General features: G+C 38.7%; 3 protein-coding genes across 3 annotated transcripts; 2 read left to right on the top strand and 1 right to left on the bottom strand.

Annotated features, from left to right (window-relative positions):
* Nucleotides 1-137: 137 nt before the first annotated feature.
* On the top strand, nucleotides 138-4983 carry LOC113736670 (GTP-binding protein OBGC, chloroplastic). Its single transcript, XM_072084199.1, has 8 exons — nucleotides 138-1201; nucleotides 1863-2136; nucleotides 2761-3046; nucleotides 3209-3368; nucleotides 3729-3837; nucleotides 4028-4170; nucleotides 4321-4397; nucleotides 4481-4983. The coding sequence occupies exons 1-6, from the start codon at nucleotides 219-221 to the stop codon at nucleotides 4106-4108; spliced, it is 1893 nt and encodes a 630-aa protein (XP_071940300.1). The 5' UTR covers nucleotides 138-218; the 3' UTR covers nucleotides 4109-4170; nucleotides 4321-4397; nucleotides 4481-4983.
* A 6625-nt stretch (nucleotides 4984-11608) lies between these two features.
* On the top strand, nucleotides 11609-12638 carry LOC113737886 (ethylene-responsive transcription factor ERF086). The gene has a single exon (XM_027265028.2). It carries the CDS (start codon nucleotides 11625-11627, stop codon nucleotides 12636-12638), a length of 1014 nt encoding a protein of 337 aa, XP_027120829.2. The 5' UTR covers nucleotides 11609-11624.
* A 1885-nt stretch (nucleotides 12639-14523) lies between these two features.
* Nucleotides 14524-21857, bottom strand: LOC113738125 (zinc finger CCCH domain-containing protein 58). The gene is made up of 7 exons (XM_027265314.2): nucleotides 21170-21857; nucleotides 20836-20981; nucleotides 20467-20529; nucleotides 18869-18988; nucleotides 18420-18758; nucleotides 18015-18332; nucleotides 14524-15139 (listed from the first exon to the last, which is right to left on the bottom strand). Exons 1-7 carry the CDS (start codon nucleotides 21264-21266, stop codon nucleotides 14741-14743), a joined length of 1482 nt encoding a protein of 493 aa, XP_027121115.1. The 5' UTR covers nucleotides 21267-21857; the 3' UTR covers nucleotides 14524-14740.
* Between the last annotated feature and the right edge of the window lie 671 nt (nucleotides 21858-22528).

Genomic DNA, 22528 nt, shown 5'->3' with positions numbered 1-22528 from the left:
GAGACCCAACTGATCATTAGGGATTTGGGCTAGCCCATAGTGGCAGGGAAGCTGCCTTCTTTCATCAAATATCTGAGCCCAAAATTTAATGCCACGTGGACATATACTCCTCCTCCTTCATCAAATATCCCTCCAAAAATATTTTTCATTTTCATTCTCTTAGTAAAGCTCCGCAGGTAGCTTCTGTCTCCATTTTCTTGACCCAAAAATAACTAAAAATGGTTTCTCCCACCATATCTTCTAGCAGTGCTTTTTGCTTCTGCCCGCAATCACTAGCAAGAAACAGACCTGCCCCCAAGAAAAATATTTCCATAAACCCCAAGAAAAAAACTATTCAAAACAGAAAACTGAACATAAAAGATGCTCCAGCCCCGTCTTCAGCAGTCCAAGGTGGCGGTGAAGCCACCACCTACACTTCCCTTCCTCCTAAAGATGACTTTTCTATTCCCCTTCAGAACAATCCCATTAGAGAAGTGAAGTTATCTGACTTAAAGCCCCCCAAAAAACAGAAGGGTTTTGGAGAAAGATTGGATTTTGATGATAAAAGTGAGGATGAAAATGGGAAATTTGGGTTTGATTACGAAAAGTTTGAGCTTTATGAGGGGGGTTCTGATTCAGATTACGAAAGTGGTGATGATTTTGATGATGAGGATGATGAAATATTGGTTTTTGGAGATGGTGGGGATGAAAATGTGTTTGAAGGAATGACAGAGAAAGAAAAAGGGGTGCCAGCAGTAATGAGGTGTTTTGATAGGGCGAAAATATATGTAAAAGCAGGGGATGGAGGGAATGGAGTTGTGGCTTTTAGGAGGGAGAAGTTTGTGCCACTTGGGGGTCCTTCTGGCGGGGATGGTGGGAGGGGAGGGAACGTGTATGTAGAAGTGGATGGTTCGATGAATTCTTTATTGCCATTTAGGCAGAGTGTGCATTTTAGGGCAGGAAGGGGAGGGCATGGGCATGGGAGGAAGCAGAATGGAGCAAAGGGTGAGGATGTGGTGGTGAAGGTCCCACCTGGGACAGTTGTTAAGGAGGCTGCTGGGAAAGGTGGAGTGCAAGGGGATGTGCTATTGGAGCTATTGCAGCCAGGGCAGAGGGCATTGTTGTTACCTGGAGGGAGAAGTGGGAGAGGGAATGCATCATTTAAAACTGGGATGAATAAGGTGCCTAAGATTGCAGAGAACGGAGAAAAAGGTCCTGAAATGTGAGTGCTTCTTACTTTCAGATTCCTTCTTTGAATTGTTTCTTTCACTGCTGAAAATATGACTGTTCTTTTGCTATTTCTAAAGATTTTAATCTATTAAGTCAGCATCTTATATGATGTCTGCTCTGTTTCTTTGATGGAGAGTTCAGAATGGTTGTTTAACCTAGGTTGTGTTAGCCAAAGACTATGCTGTTTTAGATGTGCACGAACTTCAAAAGGTGGAAAAATATAAGAATTTGAGAAATCAAAGAAAAATGTAAACAGATATTCTTTCAAAAGCATTATCTGGATAGCAAATGAATATAGCTCCTTGAATACTAGCCAAACGCATTGTCAGCCTCTATGCAAATTCTAGCAAAACTGCTTACAAGAAACTCACTGCCGCAAATGAAAAGCCCATGGAGTGCATGACATCGATCAAATGAAAAAATGATTCATACAGGTGGACTTGATCTAAGTCTGTTTCTCTCTCTCTCTCTCGCGTTGCGCACAGCTGGTCTGATGCCCATAAAGATAACCAAGAAAAAAGCAAATCTTTCAGGAACCATGTCCTTGATTGGATGACAAGCCACAGTGGTTAACTACAGTTTTTGTTTCCTCTATTTTCTATTACACATTGTGGACCTATCTAATTGCTCCAAGTAATAATATTCCTGACCAGGTGGTTGGAATTAGAGCTAAAGTTGGTTGCAGATGTTGGAATTGTAGGAGCTCCAAATGCGGGGAAAAGTACATTTCTCAGTGTTATTAGTGCTGCTCAGCCAGCTGTTGCAAACTACCCCTTTACCACTTTGCTTCCAAATCTGGGTGTGGTTTCATTTGATTATGATGCAACAATGGTAGTGGCTGATTTGCCAGGGCTGCTTGAGGGTGCACATCGAGGTTTTGGATTAGGCCATGAATTTCTTCGGCACACTGAAAGATGTTCCGTTCTGGTAATTGTTTGGAGGGACCCCCAAATATTATTATTTACAAGCTTTGCACATAATAATAGCAACTGATGCTATGTAGCTTACATGCTTTTGCATGTAAAAATAGCAAGTCATGATAGGCTGCTTACAACTTTTTGTGTGTAATAAGAGCAACTGATGAGTGTAGCTTCATTTGGTTTTCATTATATATTTCACGTTTAACTTATTTTGTGAGCCTTGAATTGCATATTCTGTGTTCTCTGTTTATAAACCACACTTAGGTTTAGCATTTGTAGGTCCAAGCTGTGTATTATTGGGCCCACCATCAATCTGTCTTAAGATTTCCTGGCTGTGTGGCTTCAGTGACACCCACATAATCCTGGTAGCCCCAAAGATTAAACTGCCGGCCATAAATGTTTATTCTTTCACTTGTCCTACCCATCAATTAAAATGTTGTATAGTGTCTGCTTCCTGCTTGAATCTTTAGTTTCCCTGCCAGGTGGTTATTGATTGTTGGACTATTTTTTCTTTGGTGGTTCTTTGAATTGCTATTATGCTATGAGATCAAAACTCCACCTTTGTCTAGCTAAATTTTGGTGCATAGGAAAATGTTCTTATTTACTGATTGGGATAACTCTGGTGGATTAGGTGCACATGGTTGATGGCTCATCGGAGCAACCAGAGTATGAGTTTGATGCAGTTCGTCTAGAGTTGGAAATGTTCAGTCCTGAACTTGCTGAAAAGCCTTATGTAGTTGCATTTAATAAGATGGATCTTCCAGAAGCATGTGAAAATTGGATATCATTCAGAGAAAAATTACGTTCTTGTGAGATTGAACCTTTTTGTATGAGTGCAGTGAAGAGTGAAGGAACGCAAGAAGTGATATGTGCTGCTCATAGACTTGCTAAGGAAGTAAGAGAAGTCAGTAAAGAAGGTCAGAAATCCATGTTAAGTTCTCATTCTGAGTAATTGCTAGAATCTTAATTGGTGCTTGCCCAACCTGCCCCTTGAACTCTTGTTTCCCTGTTGTGTAAATTTACACTTTTGATTGTCACTGCAATTTTATATGCTCTAACCACTAGACCTTCTAATTCAGGTGCAACTGGTTCGGTAAATTTAAACCATGTGGCTGATATGGTGCAAAAGCAGCAAACTGCTCCAATAAATGAATTTGAGATCTCCCATGATAGTGATAGCAATACATGGCATGTTACAGGATCAGGTTTACAACGCTTTGTCCAAATGACAAACTGGAGGTACCAAGCTTGTTGGTCATTACTGTCAAGTCATTGTGTTTGCCAACACCCCCCCCCCCCCCCCCCCAAAACAACAAAAAAAAAACTTTGTTGGAACTATCATGCTGGACAGATCAAGGGCATCCACCTCCCCTCAGGACACATAGTCAGATAGAAGGAACCTACATCTACCATGTCATAATGCTTTATATGTCTTTGTCTAACCATTTAAGTACGTGCTTCTGTGTTGGCATGCTAAAGTTCCTGTCCCCATGCTATGTCTTGAATCTACTATACACATTAGCCATGATATGTATAATTCAAGATAATGGTTTTCATCCAAAATGCTGTTTGATATTAATCAATTTGTTCCTTTTGCAGATACATAGATTCTGCGAAAAGGTTTCAACATGTTCTGGAGGCATGTGGTGTGAATAAGTCTCTCATCAGACTTGGTGTGAAGGAAGGTCACACTGTTTTTGTTGGGGATGTAAGTTGAAATTATTTTTTCTTTTTCCTTCTCATCTTTAGCATGTTTTTTATTTCTATAGTTTTCTTCTTCAATTTTTATAAGATTCAGTTGAAGTGCATTGAGAGGATAAACCTCATCTGTAAATGTTCTTCATACTTGATTTCATAACAAAGTATTTACAAGTATATATTTTCCTCTATCCTTCCAGATGGAGTTGGTATGGCACGATGCTCCTGACAATGCTGGTCCCTCAAGTGTGAGGAAGTGGGCGGAAGATTCAGTTAAATGATCTTTGTTGATATCGTCCACTCAAGCTGTATCATTGCTAGGAAATGCCGGGAATAGTCGCAGGTAAATCTGGGGCACTTGTAAAATAGTGCCATCATCTGTAGCTTCGGGCAATAGTAAGCTCACGCTGTTTAATGCTTTTCCCTTTAATGGTTGATTGGAGGAATATGAAAGCAGTACTCATTGATTCTTTTATCAATTTGTGTGAGACAGCTAAAGTTCACTCTCGAGGTGATGCTTTCTGTGGCTGCCCATGTACGAATAGAAGCAGGATTACATTCATATTAGTGGTATAGACAATGAAGCAGTTGGCTTTTGAGTTCCTTAAATTGTTGTATTCAATGGTTGATGAGTTGAATCTTTGGATATGCAGAATCATCATGTAGTTGTAAATTACAGATTCAAACCTACAATGTACTTAAGAGTTTTACACAAAAAGGTATGCTGATGCGGAGGCAGATTTTGCTGCACATGCTTTTATTACCAGGGAGCTTGATGACGTCGCCTTTTAAGCCATTGTAAGAGTGGATCATGGTTCGTGCTAGATTGCTTGGTTCATTTCTGAGCTTCGCATTCAGGTCTGGCCAGATTGAGAAGTCGTCAATGTTGTAAATGTAGTGTTTGGCACTTAAAATCCAGTCTGGATTTCGATTTGCCGGTCTCTCCTTGTATTGTTTGTCGTGTTCAGCTGGATATAATCCAGCTTACTCTAATAATTTAAACGAGTCATCTTTTCTGACTTGATCACCACCTTGGCCTTAGATAATTAGAAATTGTTCAGAAGATCTGCTGAAGTAACTCCAAACAATTTACAATATATCGGTCACACTAGATACCTGTTGTAACAATGATAATTAAGCACTCTTCTTCCTCTCATTTCAGCTTGTGTTTTGTCAAGTATTTAGTGGTATATCTATGGCTGACTGTCATCATTTTTGTCTTTTTTTTTTTTTTGGGTAACAAGGAGTATTGATGCATAAGAAAGGGGAGATGAATATTATCCTTTCGATTTGTGTTCTTGAGCTGAATGACTTTGTGATCGAAGTAGACTTGGAATGGAGATACCAAAGAATGGGGAAGCATCTAAATTTCATTTGAGCAAAGAAACAACAGGCCCAATGAAAGAAAAGAAGAGAAGCAACAAGCATTGGCCGCATGAATTATGAAAGTTCCCAGCCTCAAGAATTATGCAGCTACAATTTCATGCTTCGGTAGGGATGGAAATCCAGCCGCCCCAAGAACTACAGTGTCGTGTGCAATTCAGCTTTCCTACCAAAGTGAAAATGCTTCAAATTGTTCAAAATTCTCCTTGAAATACCTCCAGAATTTTATATGAGTCCTGAATATCTAAAATAAGATAATGTGGTCCTTGAAAATTAAAGACGGATACTGTGTTAATTCTTGCTTTCATATCCCACTCTTTTTTGGTCAAAAACAGTTGATATTATTATTATGTTCAGCTCGCGCGGCTACTAATTCACGGGAAAACGAGAATGACCTGAAGTCATACAAAGAACTAGTTAGCCCATTATTAATTCGTAATGACCTGAAAACTAATGCCATTCCCGACTCCATAGCTCTACCTATGTCATCTTGGTACTCTCCTTGTATTTGAAACATTTGTGTTTGGATAGCTCAATTTTGTCAAATAATATTTCGTTTGTATCATAAACACATTTCCTAATTCACCTTTTTATATTCTCAATCACCTTTTTATCTCACATACATCATATCACAAAAAAAATACTACGATAATTATTCTAAATAATATTTCAAATAATACTCTATCCGAACAGGAACGTAGAGGGTATGCATAATGTTCATTTAAGATATCATTCTTCAAGTATATATTGCATTTAATAGAGAAGTTCTATGTTAAATATGCATGGATTGGAGGGATCAGCATTGAAGTTTAGAGTGAGCGCCGAAATATTGTGTTGTTATCCTCTGAATTAGCAAACTGAGAAATATGAAGTTAAATCCTAAATGCTCCTATAGCATTAAAAAAAAAAAAAAACCCCATCATATTTCTGAAAAGCAAAATGCTCATTGACAATCTGATCCAAAAAGATCAGAAGAGAAGAAGAAAGTTGACAATAATTCCTTCAGTACCACTTCGTTTCCCATGAAGACTTTTCACCTACACTTGAAAAGAATGAATGAAGATTCATTCACCATCACAAAATCTTTACTGCTTCTTCATGCCTCCTTTTAAGTTCTGTGATTCAATTCTCTCGGCACGTACCCAACTACAAGTACAACAAAAACCCTCAACAAATCTTTACTGCTTCTTCAACCCTCTTGATTCAGTTGTCAAGGGCACGTAGCCAAGTACACAAACCCTCGACAAATACACATGCATTTAACTCTGTCAACCCTGCATTCTGCAACGCAATCTTTCTTTTCGTTTCCTTCTCTCTATGTACAGTATTTTGCAGGTCCTTCCTTGCCGACGTGGAATCCCAAGGAGCCGACACGTCTGCTTGGGTGGGCCCCCTTGATTACTTGGCAACAGTATCGAGTGTCACGTCACCATGCCCATCTCTTGTGTGGCAGTCAACAGTTAGCTGGCTTCTTCCTTCCTGTTCGACGAACGGTTGGTAATACAATCCGGATGTGTGTTTCCTCGGACTTAATTATTTTGATCTTCCGTACGTGATTTCACCGTACCTCAAATCTTGGGCAGATATTTTTTGTTATCTTCCTTGCCAGAGAGAAAATTGGAAGGGATTGAGCGGAACTATTTGCACCTGTTGCAGACTTGCAATTGGCCAACAGATGAGCTCTCATGGTTCCTATGGAAATGTTTGTGTTTGGATTGCATTTTCCATCATTTTTCATGGAAAAATTACTGTAGCGATTTGATATATGTGAGGGAAAAAGGTGAAATGTGATCACGGAAAATGACAATATTTTCTGACAGAAATAAGCAATCCAAACAAGAAAATTCTTAGTATATGTTGATTAGACTTGTTGGAAATTCTTTAGTCGTCGTTCGATCTTGAGTGTGCTTTCCTTCATTCAAATGCACATTTATTTTATATGTATATATATATACATAATTACAAAAAATAGGGGACCAAAAGAACTTGTAGGCATTCCAAAAATTAAACCCCTTTCTCCTCCAACTTCTTAAATTTCACTCTTTCTTTGTTAGAAAAAAAAAAATTTTTAAAAAGAACTTGTAGTCGTAGTTTCTCCAGTTAAATAGGGGACCAAAAGGATGGAAACCGGAAATCAGGAAAGAAAGAACTCAGGCTGCAAATGCTACAGTAATACCAATTGACATGGAGTCTCAAGTGGGTTCATGGTTCGAAGTCTCGGCCGAGTCGTCTCGGTCTCGGCTCCTACCGATACGATACCGTGACGAAACGATACCGAAATACTTGACTCGCCGAGAAATCGGCCGAGACGTCACCGCGACGGATTGACTCGGCCGAGTCACACCGAGTCACTCCGAGTTATCCCGAGTCAAGACGAGAAATCGGTCGAGTTACACCGTGACGGATTGACTTGGCCATTTTTTTTGCTATTTTTTATTATTTTTGTTTAGCATACTTTTTTTATATTATTAATAATTTTTAGAATATTAAATACTTTAAAATTTGCATCTCACCAAGACCGCGACCGATATGCCGAAACCGATGTGGAACGTTCCGGGCCGCGACCGTGACCGCGACCACGGCTTTGAACCATGAGTGGGTTGGCTATTCATGGACTAGCTATCTTCTCTTCCTCACGCAAAATCCGATAAGAGTCAGATGAGTGAATTTGCAGATTCTTGCCTCCCATCCCCACCCCACCCCACGATAATGGTACGAGAAAAGTACATGCTTGAAGCCTCGAGGCCTTGAAGTCTTAACTAATAATTGGGACAAGTTGCAGGGGAGGGAAGTGACACGCCTCATTGAATTTGCAAGTGGCTATTGGCTACTCGTTGGACACCTTCATATTCTGCATTTTCATCTTGAGGGGGCGAAACTTGAAAGTTATACGAACTGGCTAGCTTATTGGTTAGTTCAAAATTCAATCCAATCAAGTTTTGCTAGATCTATTGAGCTGCCCCCTTCTTGGAGATAAACGGTGAAGGATAAATAGCCAAATTTCATGCGTCACCATACAATGCCCGAGGTGAAATATGCACAGTCCTAATCTTTCAAGTTTACCTGTGTCTTACTGTGAAATTTACACAATAGCTCTCATGATAGAAGTGTAATTAGCTGTTTACGTTCATCTAACACTAACAGTCTTTATGGTCACATGAGGCTTCTCCACTGTCTGTATATCTGTACCACGTTGAAATATGAGACACCATGTCTCAACCCATCCCAACAACTGAGCAACAATATCCCTGATATTCCCCTGGCTACTTGCAGCTGCAGGATTGTAGTAGTAATGTTGTGATTAAGCAGTAGAAAAAGGAACAAGAAAAACCCTTCAAGGAGCCTTGTTGAGGGCTCAGTTTTCCTTTGGAAAGAAATAAGAATTCAATTCTGAGCCGGTCAAAGACAAACAAAATCCCTTGATCCCTTCCCCTCAGTCTCGTCAAAGTCCAAAGGCTCCCAGAGAGTCCTTAGTCCTTAGAATGTCATAATCTTTTTCCCCAAATTCCGGGTGACCTTAAGTATCTTACAACAAAAGTGTGTGCATGTTCATGTTTGGGAGAATGTGCAAAATTCCAATCTGACCAAAACAAGTTTCTCTTGTCAGGATGGAACTTAGGGATGGAAGAAGGAGGCCCCCACTTCACTTGACATTTTCCATACTTTTGTGTTTACTTTTCAAGAAAAGGGATCCAAATAAATTCATGCATGTTAAGGAGCTGCCATCCAACAAATACTAGCAGTACTAATAAGTTTTAGCACTTTATTAGTAATAAACTTGAAGTACTTAAATACCAAGTGGATCACATCTTTTCATATGAGGCTTGACCGACTATTCATGTAATTCAAATTCTAAACTTCTTGTGGCATACCTTTAATACAAGGAAGGCATAATCCAGCATCATTTTCAATTCAAACTTTGTTACTACTACTTTCCAGAGACCGCTCCATCCATCACCATAATAAAAGAAAATAAACAAATAAAATCCCTTATTTTTCATAATTATCTTCTGATATGACACTTTTTTGGTCTATTAGGGAAATGACCTCAAGATTGCTTTCTAGTCACTGTTTTTATTCAATTCTCGAATACGTAATTTTTATAGTGGATCAGTCAAGAGTCCCAGATTTTGTCTAGGTCATAAGACTAAAAGATGATGACTGTTTTTCATTAAAACTCAACTACTTATGCATTGAATATGCTCTCCTTGTCCTCAATTTTTCAATTTGTTTTTGTTACCACCATTTATGCTTTTCATAATTCGGGACAGACCATTAAGAGGAACAAGTGGCAAACACTATAGAATTCTGGTATGATAGGGACATAAAAAGGGGTTGACCCGTTTGATTATATGATTAGCTTATGGTGTTCCCAATGCCAATTAGGCATGTGAAACTTTAATCAATACGGAAAAAGTTATGAGTGTCCTGTTAGAACTGCTGATGAAATGGTTTAGTGAGCGATAGTGTCCCACTAATTGTTTATATTTGAGGGCATGTGGCTTCCTATGTCTTCCTCAACCTTTTGATTGCTCTTTTGACTATAGCCTTTTATGCTTCCTTTTAGATAAGGACACAGATCCACGACTCCCTTAGTCCCTTTAGACCAAAAAAAAAATGTTTTTTTTTTTACAAAATTTTTTGGCCTAGGGAATTTTGCTCTTGGTTAGCTTGTAGTAAAACCTAAGCAGACGTCGTTACAAACTGCCCCAGTTTATATTATTACGAAGAAATCCACCCAGATTGTCACGCCAAGGTCTGGATAAGTAATTGCATTGCTTTTTACAGGCATTTCATTCTTTGACCATTCCATCATACTGCATTAAAACTTGGAATGGGGACTCAGACTATATTATTTGCCTTCATTATTCAGTGTGTATCTAGTTCAAGAAAAAAATCAAGTTAAAGAAGTTCAACCAACAATAATTAATCTAGTTTGGGTTTGGCAACATTGGTTATAATCCCTCAAGATTAGCCGTTCAAAGGGAAAAACGAAAAGAACTAATGGTTGAAGAAACGTACTTGATTAGAAGACTTTGGTTGAGAAAAGATAGAAATTCCCAAAAATTCTTACATTATTTCAGTCCATACTGGTCATTCTCAAGGTATCAGAAACGATCCCTGAAGAGATATTGATGAGTAGATCATTTTCTGCCCACCTCTAATGGCTTGCCACCAAAACCCATTCTTGGGCAAAGCAAACCACAATCAGTATATGGACAAATAATAACAATGTAGAAAGATTTAACGCGGAAAGAGCCTAGGGAAATGACATGCATATAAGGCTAAGTATTTTGACCTAAAGGTCTTGTGAATTGCCTCTATTGTCGTTGAATACTGACATTTTGTTGGTGATAGAGTATTTCCATTACACAGGCCAATGCGATATCTCACTCAAACTTATGCTAGTCATTTTAGTTAAACTTAATCTTTAACTGCTCCCTTTGAAAATTTATAGAGAAGACAAAGAGTGTGGAAGGAAACTTGCTGCAGATAACGCGGATAAACATGTGCAACCCTACACTAAATAGAAGTTACCACTTTTGATACCTTCAAATTCAAATAGTTCGAGACTCTCAAGGATATGGAGACAAAAACTTCTTTGCTCTTTTCTTATCTCTGTTTCATCCTCAACTAAACTAGTTTTGCTTTTGAGTTTCTTTTTTAAAAATGAGTAAGTGACCATCCACCACATGTTTTTTGAGATGCATGAGCTGGTTGATTTTCTGTAGGATCACTAAATTAACCTTATGTTGGCACAGTGACTTAATTAATAGTCATGCATGCATGCATATTGATCGAATGAACAAAAGGTGAAGGGGAAACAGGGATTACTGTAATTACACGAGGCAAATGAACAAGGAATATAAATCTTAGTTTAGGGAAGCGTATGAGCAAAATCAAGACATTAGAAGTTAGAGAGACTACCCCAGGAAGGGAAGCCAAGGAAAAAAAAAACAATTGTTATTTGGAAATACTTGGCTCCATAGAAGTATTCTCGAACCTTTACCACGGCATGTCAGCATGTGCTTGACAAAAGTTAAGAGAATCTTCATTTTCATCCTAACAATAATACTCAATTTTATATTTACGAAAACAAATGATTTTGATGTTAATGGAATACTAACAAAAAGTTAATAGTAACATAAAAATGCTGAAAAGTACAAATTTTGAAAAAGAGCTAGATGGTCTTGAGATGAATGACATGTTGCAGTGTCCTTTTGCCCCCTTTGATTGTAAGAGAGATCAGATGAGTCTTTAAAAGAGCTCACTCCTAACTCCTAAGGACTGCATCCTACACATTCTCACAGCCTTCCATCTCTGCATTTCTGCTGTAGCTCTTAACACAACCTTTGTTCTCATACAGTCTCCAGGCCTCTAACTCTGGCCTAATCTTCTTCATTCTTTTCTGCGATGTCCACCTCCAAAACCCCAGAAAAACCCTTCAATCTCTATGAACCAATCCTTACACAAACAGGATTTACTTTACTACAAAGAAACACTTCTGTTTCCCAACCTAGTGAGAAAAGAGGTCGCAGAAAGCAAGCAGAACCAGGGAGGTTCCTAGGCGTTAGAAGGCGGCCTTGGGGCCGATACGCTGCTGAAATCAGAGATCCTACCACAAAAGAAAGGCACTGGCTTGGTACATTCGATACTGCTCAAGAAGCCGCCCTTGCTTATGATCGAGCAGCACTTTCCATGAAGGGGACTCAAGCAAGAACCAATTTTGTATACTCAGATAACACAAATTTCCATTCTCTTATCAGCCCTTTTGATCTCCAATCCATACTGCCGCCATCGCACTCGCTGACCAAGAACCAAAATAAACAACATGATGCTACTAAACATCCTAGTTCTTCATCTCAGGCCAGAGAGCATCCAATATCATCTGACAATGACGCTTGTTCTCAGTCCTCTTATGGTTCATCCCCTAGTGAGAACTTCTTTTTCTCTAGCGGGAGTGAAACCAACTCAGGCTACTTGGACTGCATAGTTCCTGATAATTGCTTAAAGCCTCCATCTCATCACAAAGAGTACTCAAATAACAGCAATGCTGATCAAACATCAGTTGACCAGAGTAATTACTCAAATTTGAGGGTTTTAGAGAATCAATCACATTCTGATGCTGACGTGACTAATGTTCTTCCTGTGGATTCTACAAACCCTGGAAACTTTTCGTGCTACGAAGGACTTAACTTTGGATTCTTGGAAAACGAGCAGTCATGGGAGATGAATTCTTGTGAGCTTTCAGCAGTGATCAACAACCCATTGATGGGTGAAACTGGATGCATGGAGGGGTATGATCCAACCGTGGACAATACAAGTCTCGAGTCAATGGCTGCAGCCACATCATCAGCTGGCTTCTCCTCTGTATTTCCTCCATTTGCATTTGGTGATGTTGTTGACTCGGGATATACCCTATTCTAAGTTCCAATGCTGTCTCGTAACTTACTGACTTGGAGTTGAGCTATAACTTCTCCAAGTTACAACTCTTTTTAACTTGCATGCAGCTTCTCTTTCTTGATTTTCCAGTTTTCTTCGCTCTTTTCTTTTGACCTTTGCATGAAAAATGTAATTACTCTAGAGCTTCCTATATTTATCAGAAACTAATATAATGTTTTCGATTGCCGGATAATGTTTTGTTGTTCAAACTTCATTTGCTCATAAATAGGCAAAAAACCGAAAAGGGCGTTAAGTGTTTCTTTCCGCTAGGGCTAGGGCAGGCATTTTTTTACGTTCGCCAGTCATGCAACATGCATTCCATTCTTGCGCACGACAAGCGTAGCTTCTTATTTTACGTAATTCCCTAGTAGTACGATAAAATTCCGGGAAGGGTTTTGGTTGCACTCGATTTCCTTGAATATATGAACATACATAACTCTATCCAAGTAAAAGACCCAACCTACATTCCCTGCGGTAGATTCGCTGTGCCAAACAAAGACATGTCTCCGCAAGCATATACAAGAAAAAGACGTCCTCCCAAGTGATAGTCCCTTTTTTCCATGCCCTTTAAAGAGAGGGTCCTTGGAGGTTGGTCGCTATTTCCACTTGCAACCACAAACATCCGGGGCCATTTCTTGTTTAGACTTTAGCCTCGCTTTTAAGGTTTTTTTTTTCTGGTTTTGGGGGGTGCAACAAGCAAGAATCAGACAATACTTTGCAAAGATTGATCGATGTAGTTCCTGTGCCAGTTTTGCTTTCAGACCAAAGGTGTCCTCCTATTTGTCTAGTTGAATCAGTAAAACCCAAATCCATCACCTTCCATACAAGTTACCTACGTCTTTTCAAAATCTTCTACGTACAGTTAATAGAGTGCCTTGTTTCCCAGTGCTTGTGCAGTATTAAGCATGCATGTTATGCTGCAGACCCTTGTTTAACCCAAAATTTTAGAAACTATACATACATATGTTACTTTCAAGGGAGAGCTTGGTTGGGAAATTAGTTGGAAATTTTTCTACATCCTCGATGAAAACCAGGAGGAACACCAAGCTTATACGGCGACTCTGTGGGTTTGTGCAACAACACCCCAATAAGAAAGCAGTTCTGTACGTAATAAATATAAAAACTAAATAAATAAATAAATCAGTTTTATAACTCATTGCAACCATGGACTCAACTTCCAACTGAAGAAGTAAAAGGCTCCCAAAGCCCGTTCAACATTACCTTATGTTAAGCACATATAATCAGGCTAAACGAGGAAGCCATGGATGTGATACTTGCAAGTTCCGATGTGCAAAAATGTACATGCCATTACCTGACCCAAATCCCAGATGCTTTATTTCCGAGGGTTGACCATAAATTATAGTACAAGCACAAACGAGGCAACCATCTCCTCATAAACAAAGGAAGAATGAAAATAGAAATTCTTACATTGTCAAAGATGTATCTTCATTTATCAGATGTATTGAAGATAAATTATCGAGAAGCGTTCAGCCTGTTCATATCACAACATAACCATATAATTTATACATATTAAGGCAGTTTTACATTGCCTTCTTGCAGTTCCCTTATGTGATAATTTGCACAACAAAGCCCCATACAAAAAGGGGGTAACAAGGAGATACTGGTGTTCATTCCTAAGTCAAGTTGGAAGCTTGTTTCCAAATTTGAAGATGGCCATGAAGGCAGTCAAATTTGAAAGAAGAATAATATGAAACTGATCTTTTTCGTTCCGAAAAAGATTCCAATATAAATGGGGACAACTGACAACAAGCTCCAAAATTTGGGCTGGGGTGTAGAATTTCTAAATGTGAGGTGGGTATTTTCTTGTTATTCAGAACCAGCAAGAAGCTATACCAAGATTGCTGGATCATTTGAGGTGGGCATGGCTTATTGAAAATGGAAATGGTGGCCATGTAATGATATATGAACACAGATTAACAGAGCTACAATCTCCTAGACCTGATTGATGGAACCATGATGACTAATGAGAAACAGCCCCCTAGGAAGTGATTTGCATAAAAAATATATCACTGGGTCCATGAGAGTTATCCACAAAAAAAGATTGTAATTGCTTAGCTTCACTTTGCTCAGCTTGACGTGCGAACCTCACTTCCATGTACTGTACTACTGCTGCCGCTTGAAGTAGAGGTTCCCTGTCCAGGCTGCTGAGTGCTTGAATGAGGGACTATACTGCTCTTTGAAAACAATGAACCAACAGAACCACTGGAAGCGCTCACAGAAGACATTCGGCTGGAGAAGGCATCCTTGCTGGATCCAGAAATAAGTTCAGGCCTCAAGTCCGATGAGGAGGATGATGGAGCCAAAGTACCCATTGAAGATCCAACTGGATAAGGAGCAACAGGCATATCAGCAAGAGAAGATGCAGATGGACTATAGCTTAGAGTCCCCATTGGGTGATCAAACTTGCACGAAGGCCCAAATTTGCATACTCCATTTTGTAAATAGTGAGAACAGACAGCCGCACCCTATGGAAATTATAATGAACATAAGAATCAGTCAAAAGAAGCTTATCCTAAGAAAAAAGAAAGCTTCTTGAAGGAAAAATAGCAAGAGAACTGCAATTTTCACAGTTTCTAGGTCTATGGAAAAAGCTAGAAAGAATATGAACGTGAGGGTGGATTCTTCGAGTGTCTATTTGCATCTCAAGACCTTAGAACATCAAGAGTCCTCATACAGCATACCCAAATTTAGAAGAATCACTGCATAAGAATCAGTCAAAAGAAGCTTATCCTAAGAAAAAAGAAAGCTTCTTGAAGGAAAAATAGCAAGAGAACTGCAATTTTCACAGTTTCTAGGTCTATGGAAAAAGCTAGAAAGAATATGAACGTGAGGGTGGATTCTTCGAGTGTCTATTTGCATCTCAAGACCTTAGAACATCAAGAGTCCTCATACAGCATACCCAAATTTAGAAGAATCACTGCTAATCCAAGTGCTTCTATGTTTCAGTTACTATGTTTTGATCTACTCTTCATGCATTTATCTAAGAATCAGAAGGGGAAGTAAGTGAGCAGTACCAAGGTATATCAGAAGAAAAATAACAGAATATTGTAGTCACAGGTCAATAATGTACAGTAGAAGAACAGATTAAAGATTAACAACGATAACTTGGCAACTAAAAGAAGAGTTTTGCCATGAAAACAATTTGAACAGCAAAAAGATGTCCAAAGAAATTCTTTGTTCCAATGGAAAACAAAGACAAGAACTTTTGTCACGGATTGTCCCTCAATGAAAATACCCCTCCAACCTATACCCTCTTCTTGCTCCAACCCTCCCGACTGCCAAGCCCTCAATAAAAATTTTGTAGAAGAAAGAAAAAGGAGACCACATAAACAGGTAATCATTCATGAGCTGCACATGATTTTCTGGTGCTTATATCTAATTCATAAGAGTGAGTTCCCAGCATTTAAACTGACTACACCCCACTTGCCAAATATATGCATAATAAGAAGCTTTTTGTGTACTCCTTTTCCAGATAAAATGTGTTAAATAATACCAGCAATATGCAGTGGCAGATCAAATAAAATGGAAAATTAAAGCTTTATGAGCACATTTGACTTCTCCATAGATAAGCAACTAGTCAAGCATGAGTTTCAAACCACAAGATCACATAGAAGGACCTAGCTCATGTATGATGTTGCGATATAAATCAGCAATTACGGGTAGAAACTGTTACAAAAATAAACATGTTAGGCGATTATTTAGGAAGCTGCAAGCACCTACCGTAGCAGCTTATACCTGTGAAGATAAACACAAATTGACTGCTTTACATACACTCTCAACCAAGAAAATGGAAACTAATATTACATCATAAAGTATCAAGCATGCAAACAACTTCAGATATACTCTCTCGAAGCAAAATTTCCATCCTCTACTGGCATCCTAACTAAAAAGTTTACCATCATCCTTGGCATGAAAAAACACTTAGCCTAACATAAACAATTTTTAGGGGAAAAAAAAGCTCAACTTTCTTTCCAACTCACATGAATGATCTTGCATATGAGATTGTAAGCTTAGAAAGCTTTATCAGACTCATTCTATTGGGGCTTTACACTATGTAATCTCAAGAATTTATGAATGCATTGACTACTTTGCTTCAACTCCTAATTGTTACTTACTGCTACATAGTTACTTTTTTATTCAACTTCAAATTACCACATCCTTCTCGCAACAAAGGTCACAGGTTGGTCTATTCCGCTCATAATAGTTCTGATTTATCAACCATTTTATTACTTGACCATATTTCTCTGCAATCTCATGCAGAAAAGACAGTTAAGTCCTGGATGGATTTCACCTACAAATATTTAACAATCTTTCAATAAACAGTGCTGTGAAAAAAATAAACAAAAAATAACCAGTGAATTCAAACCCAGCAGTTTTCAGAAGTTAAAAAAAAGGTAACAGATAATGTTTTCAGCTGCAACAACAATCTGCAGCTTCTGGTGTCCCTTGAAATGCTATAGCTCAGACCATAAACTGATAATTTTATATTTATGATTGTTGATCATACACCACTAATCATATAGTAAACTTATTAAAGGAAGCATAATAACCATTTACCACCTAGTGCTACTATATGGGTGTATGCTGATAAGCCAGATTTACTATACAAGTAATTTCTCCTCCTTTTTGATAAATAATTTCTTTATAAGTTTTTTGTAGTTCAGGGTAATTGACATGACAAGGGGAAAAAAATTAGCACAAAGCACTGGATGCAGATACATCAAACAGTGAAAGGGGGCAAAACCAAGACACTGGGGATATGGAGATGGACAACAAATATGCATACCTGGAATTACATAAAATCCAGTGTGCATCTAAAGCTGTATCAACCAAACAAATTGAAATGAATCTCAGATTCATGCATGCTGAACATTTCAAAATGCCCAAGCTAGTGAGAAAATAAAATGGACAACTTACTGATTGTCAAAAGTTAAAAAAAAGGTACAACCATCCATGGATAAACCAGTATCCTCACAACTAAGATGTGTCCCAGAGAGAATAAGAAGTAATTTTAGCTTAACAAGATTCAAAGTAAGAATGTTTGCATGGAAAAATAGTCGATACACAAGAAGAAAGAGCAGGAATAACAGGAAGAGGGAACTTCCTGTGTTCCATCGATCTAAGTGAATACAGCTTGCATTATTACGAAAACATCAATGAAACATTTCATGCCTAAAAAAAAGAGACTTTCAACATATGCACATGTAGATATATTGCTAATGTTAATTAGAAAAATAAAATGAACTAACTAAAAATTTTTGGGCAAGGAATTGCAACTTCCACACAATTTCAAATGACAGAAACATAACCCCAGCTAAGTGTCAATTTGAGAAGGCATACCGGACGTAGAGGTAGACCCATGGGGCTAAGGACAGGATTTGCCTTCTGTGCACTCAATTCAGGCGGGTGATGATATCTACAAGAAGCCCCAAACTTACAGTCACCATATTTCATGTAATACTGGCATTCAGGTTGGCCAGGTCTTTCTGGAAAAGCATGTTCCCTCTGGCTGCTTCCTGAAGGACCAGCAGCAGGTGGAATGGATAGATACTGTCCTGTATATGCTGGAGCTGAAGGAGACAACTGAGTTATTCCATAAATATGGCCAGCTCCCATAGCAGGTTGATTACTTGCAGTGGCTGCAAGACTTGCAGGTGTCTACAAAAGTTTACATTAGTCAATACACTTTAATGAGGACAAATATGAAAAGATTTTGACAAAACAAACAGGCTCAAATGCACATACTGGGTAAGAAGTCCAAGCCGGAAGAGGAACCATTCCTGGGGGAAGCAGCATAGGACCATATGTACCAGGGATGTATGAACCTGGAAATAGAGTAGGCCTTGGAACTGGCCAGTTTCCAGGCACTACACCATACTGTTGAGATGATTGCACAGAAGGAGATTGCACAGGAGGATAAATAGCAGGCGCGGGTACAGTTGCTGGTGCAGGCAGAGGTCCAGGTCCAGGTCCAGGCGCTGGTGCTGGCATTTGAACACCGGCTGGCTGTGGATGATGATATTTACAGGTGACACCATACTTGCACTGCCCTGTTTTCACATAATATGAGCATTCCTTTTCACCCTGTGACAAGAACTTTGTGAGCTAGGTCAGAAGGATACGTGAAAAATATTGATAATCAAAAGGCTAAAAATGAATAAGACATCAAGAAGGAAAAGGCACAAAGTACAGACCGGTCGCAAAGGGTACCCAAAAAAATTAAGATTCACTGGTGTTTGAGATCCACTTCCTTGCCTTGGATGGTGATACTTGCAGGAAGCACCAAATTTGCAATTTCCAGTCCTCATGTAGAACTACAAGATTTAGTGAAGAACAGAAGCAACGTGAGATAGAAATTCACAACAAAAGCACATGATCGTGCCTCTGCAAAATCAACTACAAAGGAACACAGCAGCAAAAAAGCAGCAAAAAAGCTAGGGAAAAGCTCAAAGTTCATTTATTTGCGCAAAGCACCTTCCTTCAATAACAGACATTAGAATCCAGGAGACTGATCAACATGTGGTACTAGAAATATCAAATGACAAACATTGCGTATGGATGTATAAATATTTAGCAGAATGTACAAAAATCTATCTTTAAACATTAAATAAATTTTATAGCTTTTTCACAAACAGAAAACAGTTAAACACCGGAAAAAAAAAAAAAAAAACTTGTTTAGCCAGATTCCACTGAAATGTGAAAGAGCCTTGCTTCTATTCCCTTACGTACAAGATTCACACAGCAATCAACAACACTGGAGCTCAGAATCCAAAAAGTAACATGCCAATATATGTGTAATACAGTATGTAGATTAAAGAACTTGTGAAGAAAATTGGATGGAGTTTGTGGTTGGAACTGAGTTCTGACTTCTGACTTGACCTAAAACACTAAAACAAAACTAATACGAGCAAGAAGGATGATCTGCATTGATAACTAGAATTCAAAATTTTAAAGGAAAGGGAATAGCAATGTGCAAGATATGTCAAAAAGAAAAAAGAAGAGAGAGAAGAAGAAGAAACTTCATGATATCCACACACTGAAAAAGACGAAATCCAACCTTGTAGCTCTCTTCTCCAGGACAGACAACGCGCAGATGACCTAGAAAATGCACAAGGTGTACACTTCCCAAAAGACTAGTTTAAAGTTTCACAAGCAAAAACTCATCAAGGTATTTAATCCAATAACCTGCCATATTGATGATACATGCACCAACACATTAAGTGTGCTATCTCAACTTAACTAAGAGAAGCACTACCACGCGGGTAATGCAGTCAAGAACTCTTAACATATTATCCAAAGATACTGATCAACCAAAAAGAGGAAAAAAACGAATACATTAAATTAAAGTCCAATCAGTTATACTTGGACACTAAGAAAGATTCTTTACCATATTAGATTCAGCAAATGCATTTTCCAAATCAATCAACCTTGAATCACTAAAAACCCATTGATTTAAACTAAGAATGAAAAGGAACAAAAGATAAAATCATGACAACTCATTAAAGATCTCACTCTCTAGAACAGACAGCAAACAAACGAATCAGTAGATCACAGAATCAAGCAAATATGCATTCTAAAAGTGATCGTGTGGAAAGTTTGCAACAAGTGCATCACCAAACACAGAATGTGACGAAATGTGGTCCGCGGAAAAAGGAGCTGAAAGTTGTACAAACCTCAATGAGCAGACAACCAAGCATAACTACGCTAATTCACGTTCATTGACTTCAAACTTTAACAAACAGTCAATGTATCCCAACAAGAACAAAAAGAGGAAGCATTTAAATGGAAATACCTGGCACACAGGCTGACCCACTCGCTCCGGATACTCTCCTGCAGTGGCCCTAGCTCCCATCGCCTAACATTAATTACCATCATCATGTTAAACCAATGCATGTGAAAAATCTGAATCTCGTAACTAAATCCAATGCGATCCAAAAAAAATACAATCTTTTTTCAAACAAAGCCCGAAAATCAATGAAATCCAAAGATTGAATGACTAAGCTTAATAAGATCAAATCTAAGAAAAACCCGCTAAAAACCACGTGAAATCAAGACTATGAAAACAAACTAAACAGCTTCAACTGAATGATCACAACAACAAAGGCAAGGAAAAACTCGATTTGGACCTAAAAATAAGGGGGGGGGGGGGAGGAAATTTTACCGCGGTACGATCACGGGGATGATTGAACCGACAGCGAGCGCCATAACCACATAAACCAGTCCTCAAGTAATAGATACAATCGGCCTGGTCGGGCCTTTCCGGGTACGGTTCGGGCCCACCCCCAAGGCCCAATTGCCACATAGGCTCTGCATTTCCCACAGAAAATTCATCACAAATTTGATAACCATCCAAACTGAGAATCCAGACATTTCACTAACTAATCCTCGCGAAATTCAGCCAAAATTCGCATGAAATTAACAAAATGCATGATCAAATGAAAATTTATTAAAAGAAAAAAAAAAGGGAGCATCTTTATTTGTTCCTGTAACTCCACCTTCTAGGCCGGTTTCCCCACTCGGGGCCGTCCATTCCGCCACCGGATCCGCCGTAGCCGCCCCCTCCATTGCCTGGGTCCCACTATACCTCTCCATTGTACCCTTTATTTTTACACCTATTCACAGTTTTCCCTTTATTTGATAACTACTTATGTACAGACATACACTAATATATACACAGACACAGAAACATAGATAGTATATTCTCGTATATGTAGATATAGGTACTAAAGTACAGTAGAAGAAGGCGAGAGTAGTGTTAGTGTGTGTGTGTGTGTGTGTGTGTGTGTGGGGAGTAAGCTGAGGAGTGGGTTTGATCGAGGGAGGGTTGAGGGGGCGGTGCTTTTGGTGGTTTTAGACAGAGGAGAGGGAAGAAAGGCAAAGAAAAAGGGTGTGCGTTTTATATAGTGTGGCTTTTTTGTTTATATTTTGTTCTTTCTTTCTTTTAACTTCTCACACTCGCACATACGAGTTCGAGTGAGAGAGAGAGAGAGAGTCCGTGTGCTGTGTGTGCTGTGTGTGCTGTGTGTGTGTGTTTTGGTTGGGAGGTTTTTAAGTGCTTTTTGGCTCAAGTTTCTCTCTCACCTTAGGCTACCAAAAAAAGTAGTAGTGTGTTATGATGCATCTCCTTCTCTCTCCATCTTCTCTTCTCTTTGATGATGTGCTGTGTGAAGTGAGAAGTGTGATGTGTGTGTGTGTGTGAACTCTCACACTTCTTTATTTTTTTTCTCTATCAACTAAATATATTCTGTTTGTGCTGAGTGATGTGTGTGAAACGAAAGGAGAGTTTTGATATTTGTTTTGGAGTCTGTGGGGCTTTCTTCTTCTTCTTCTTTTTTTTTTTCTTTTTTTAATATTAATTTCTTTTGGGGGACATTTTTCTTCTTTTTTTTTTTTCCGAGACTGAGTCTGAGAGAAGTTGTGATCTTTGTGGAGGGAGGTGGGATGTGAAATGTGCACTGTGTGCGTGTGGTGTTTTTTTTCCTTCTATTTTTTTTGTATATATTTTTTTTATTTTGTTGAGTATTTATTTATTGAATTCTCTCGGTCAGATAGTTTGTTTGAGTACGCGCCAAATAAGTGTACCTAACATGCAACGGAGGGAGATCCCACGCTTGATCTGGTTACTTCACAGCACTTAATAGTAGTATGCAGTTCGAGAAGCCGATGCTTTGAAATCTCCAAACTATCCCTATCTTTATGTTTGGGGTTTGGTTGCCTGCGTGATCACGAGGAAAAAAAAAAAAAAAAAGAACATGTGGCATATGCGAATCCATGTAAAAGTAGATTTTAGCAACTTCAATTATTTGAAGTTTTGGTTGAAGAGCCATAAATGGGCATGGATTAGGGGTGCAGAA

The sequence above is a fragment of the Coffea arabica genome, chromosome 3e (assembly GCF_036785885.1).
Source record: "Coffea arabica cultivar ET-39 chromosome 3e, Coffea Arabica ET-39 HiFi, whole genome shotgun sequence".
NCBI classification, from domain to species: domain Eukaryota; kingdom Viridiplantae; phylum Streptophyta; class Magnoliopsida; order Gentianales; family Rubiaceae; genus Coffea; species Coffea arabica.
The sequence above is the reverse complement of the archived record's forward strand: the minus strand, read 5'-3'. Positions and strand labels throughout refer to the sequence as shown.

Excerpts from the sequence above, each read along its gene's own strand:
- LOC113736670 (XM_072084199.1), top strand. The coding sequence starts at position 219 with ATGGTTTCTCCCACCATATCTTCTAGCAGTGCTTTTTGCTTCTGCCCG. Across the intron at positions 1,202-1,862 it reads GGAGAAAAAGGTCCTGAAAT|GTGGTTGGAATTAGAGCTAA; the intron begins GTGAGTGCTTCT and ends ATTCCTGACCAG. Across the intron at positions 3,838-4,027 it reads ACACTGTTTTTGTTGGGGAT|ATGGAGTTGGTATGGCACGA; the intron begins GTAAGTTGAAAT and ends CTATCCTTCCAG.
- LOC113737886 (XM_027265028.2), top strand. The coding sequence starts at position 11,625 with ATGTCCACCTCCAAAACCCCAGAAAAACCCTTCAATCTCTATGAACCA.
- LOC113738125 (XM_027265314.2), bottom strand. The coding sequence starts at position 21,266 with ATGGAGAGGTATAGTGGGACCCAGGCAATGGAGGGGGCGGCTACGGCG. Across the intron at positions 18,759-18,868 it reads TTGGGTACCCTTTGCGACCG|GGTGAAAAGGAATGCTCATA; the intron begins GTCTGTACTTTG and ends TTCTTGTCACAG. Across the intron at positions 15,140-18,014 it reads TGGGTCTACCTCTACGTCCG|GGTGCGGCTGTCTGTTCTCA; the intron begins GTATGCCTTCTC and ends TAATTTCCATAG.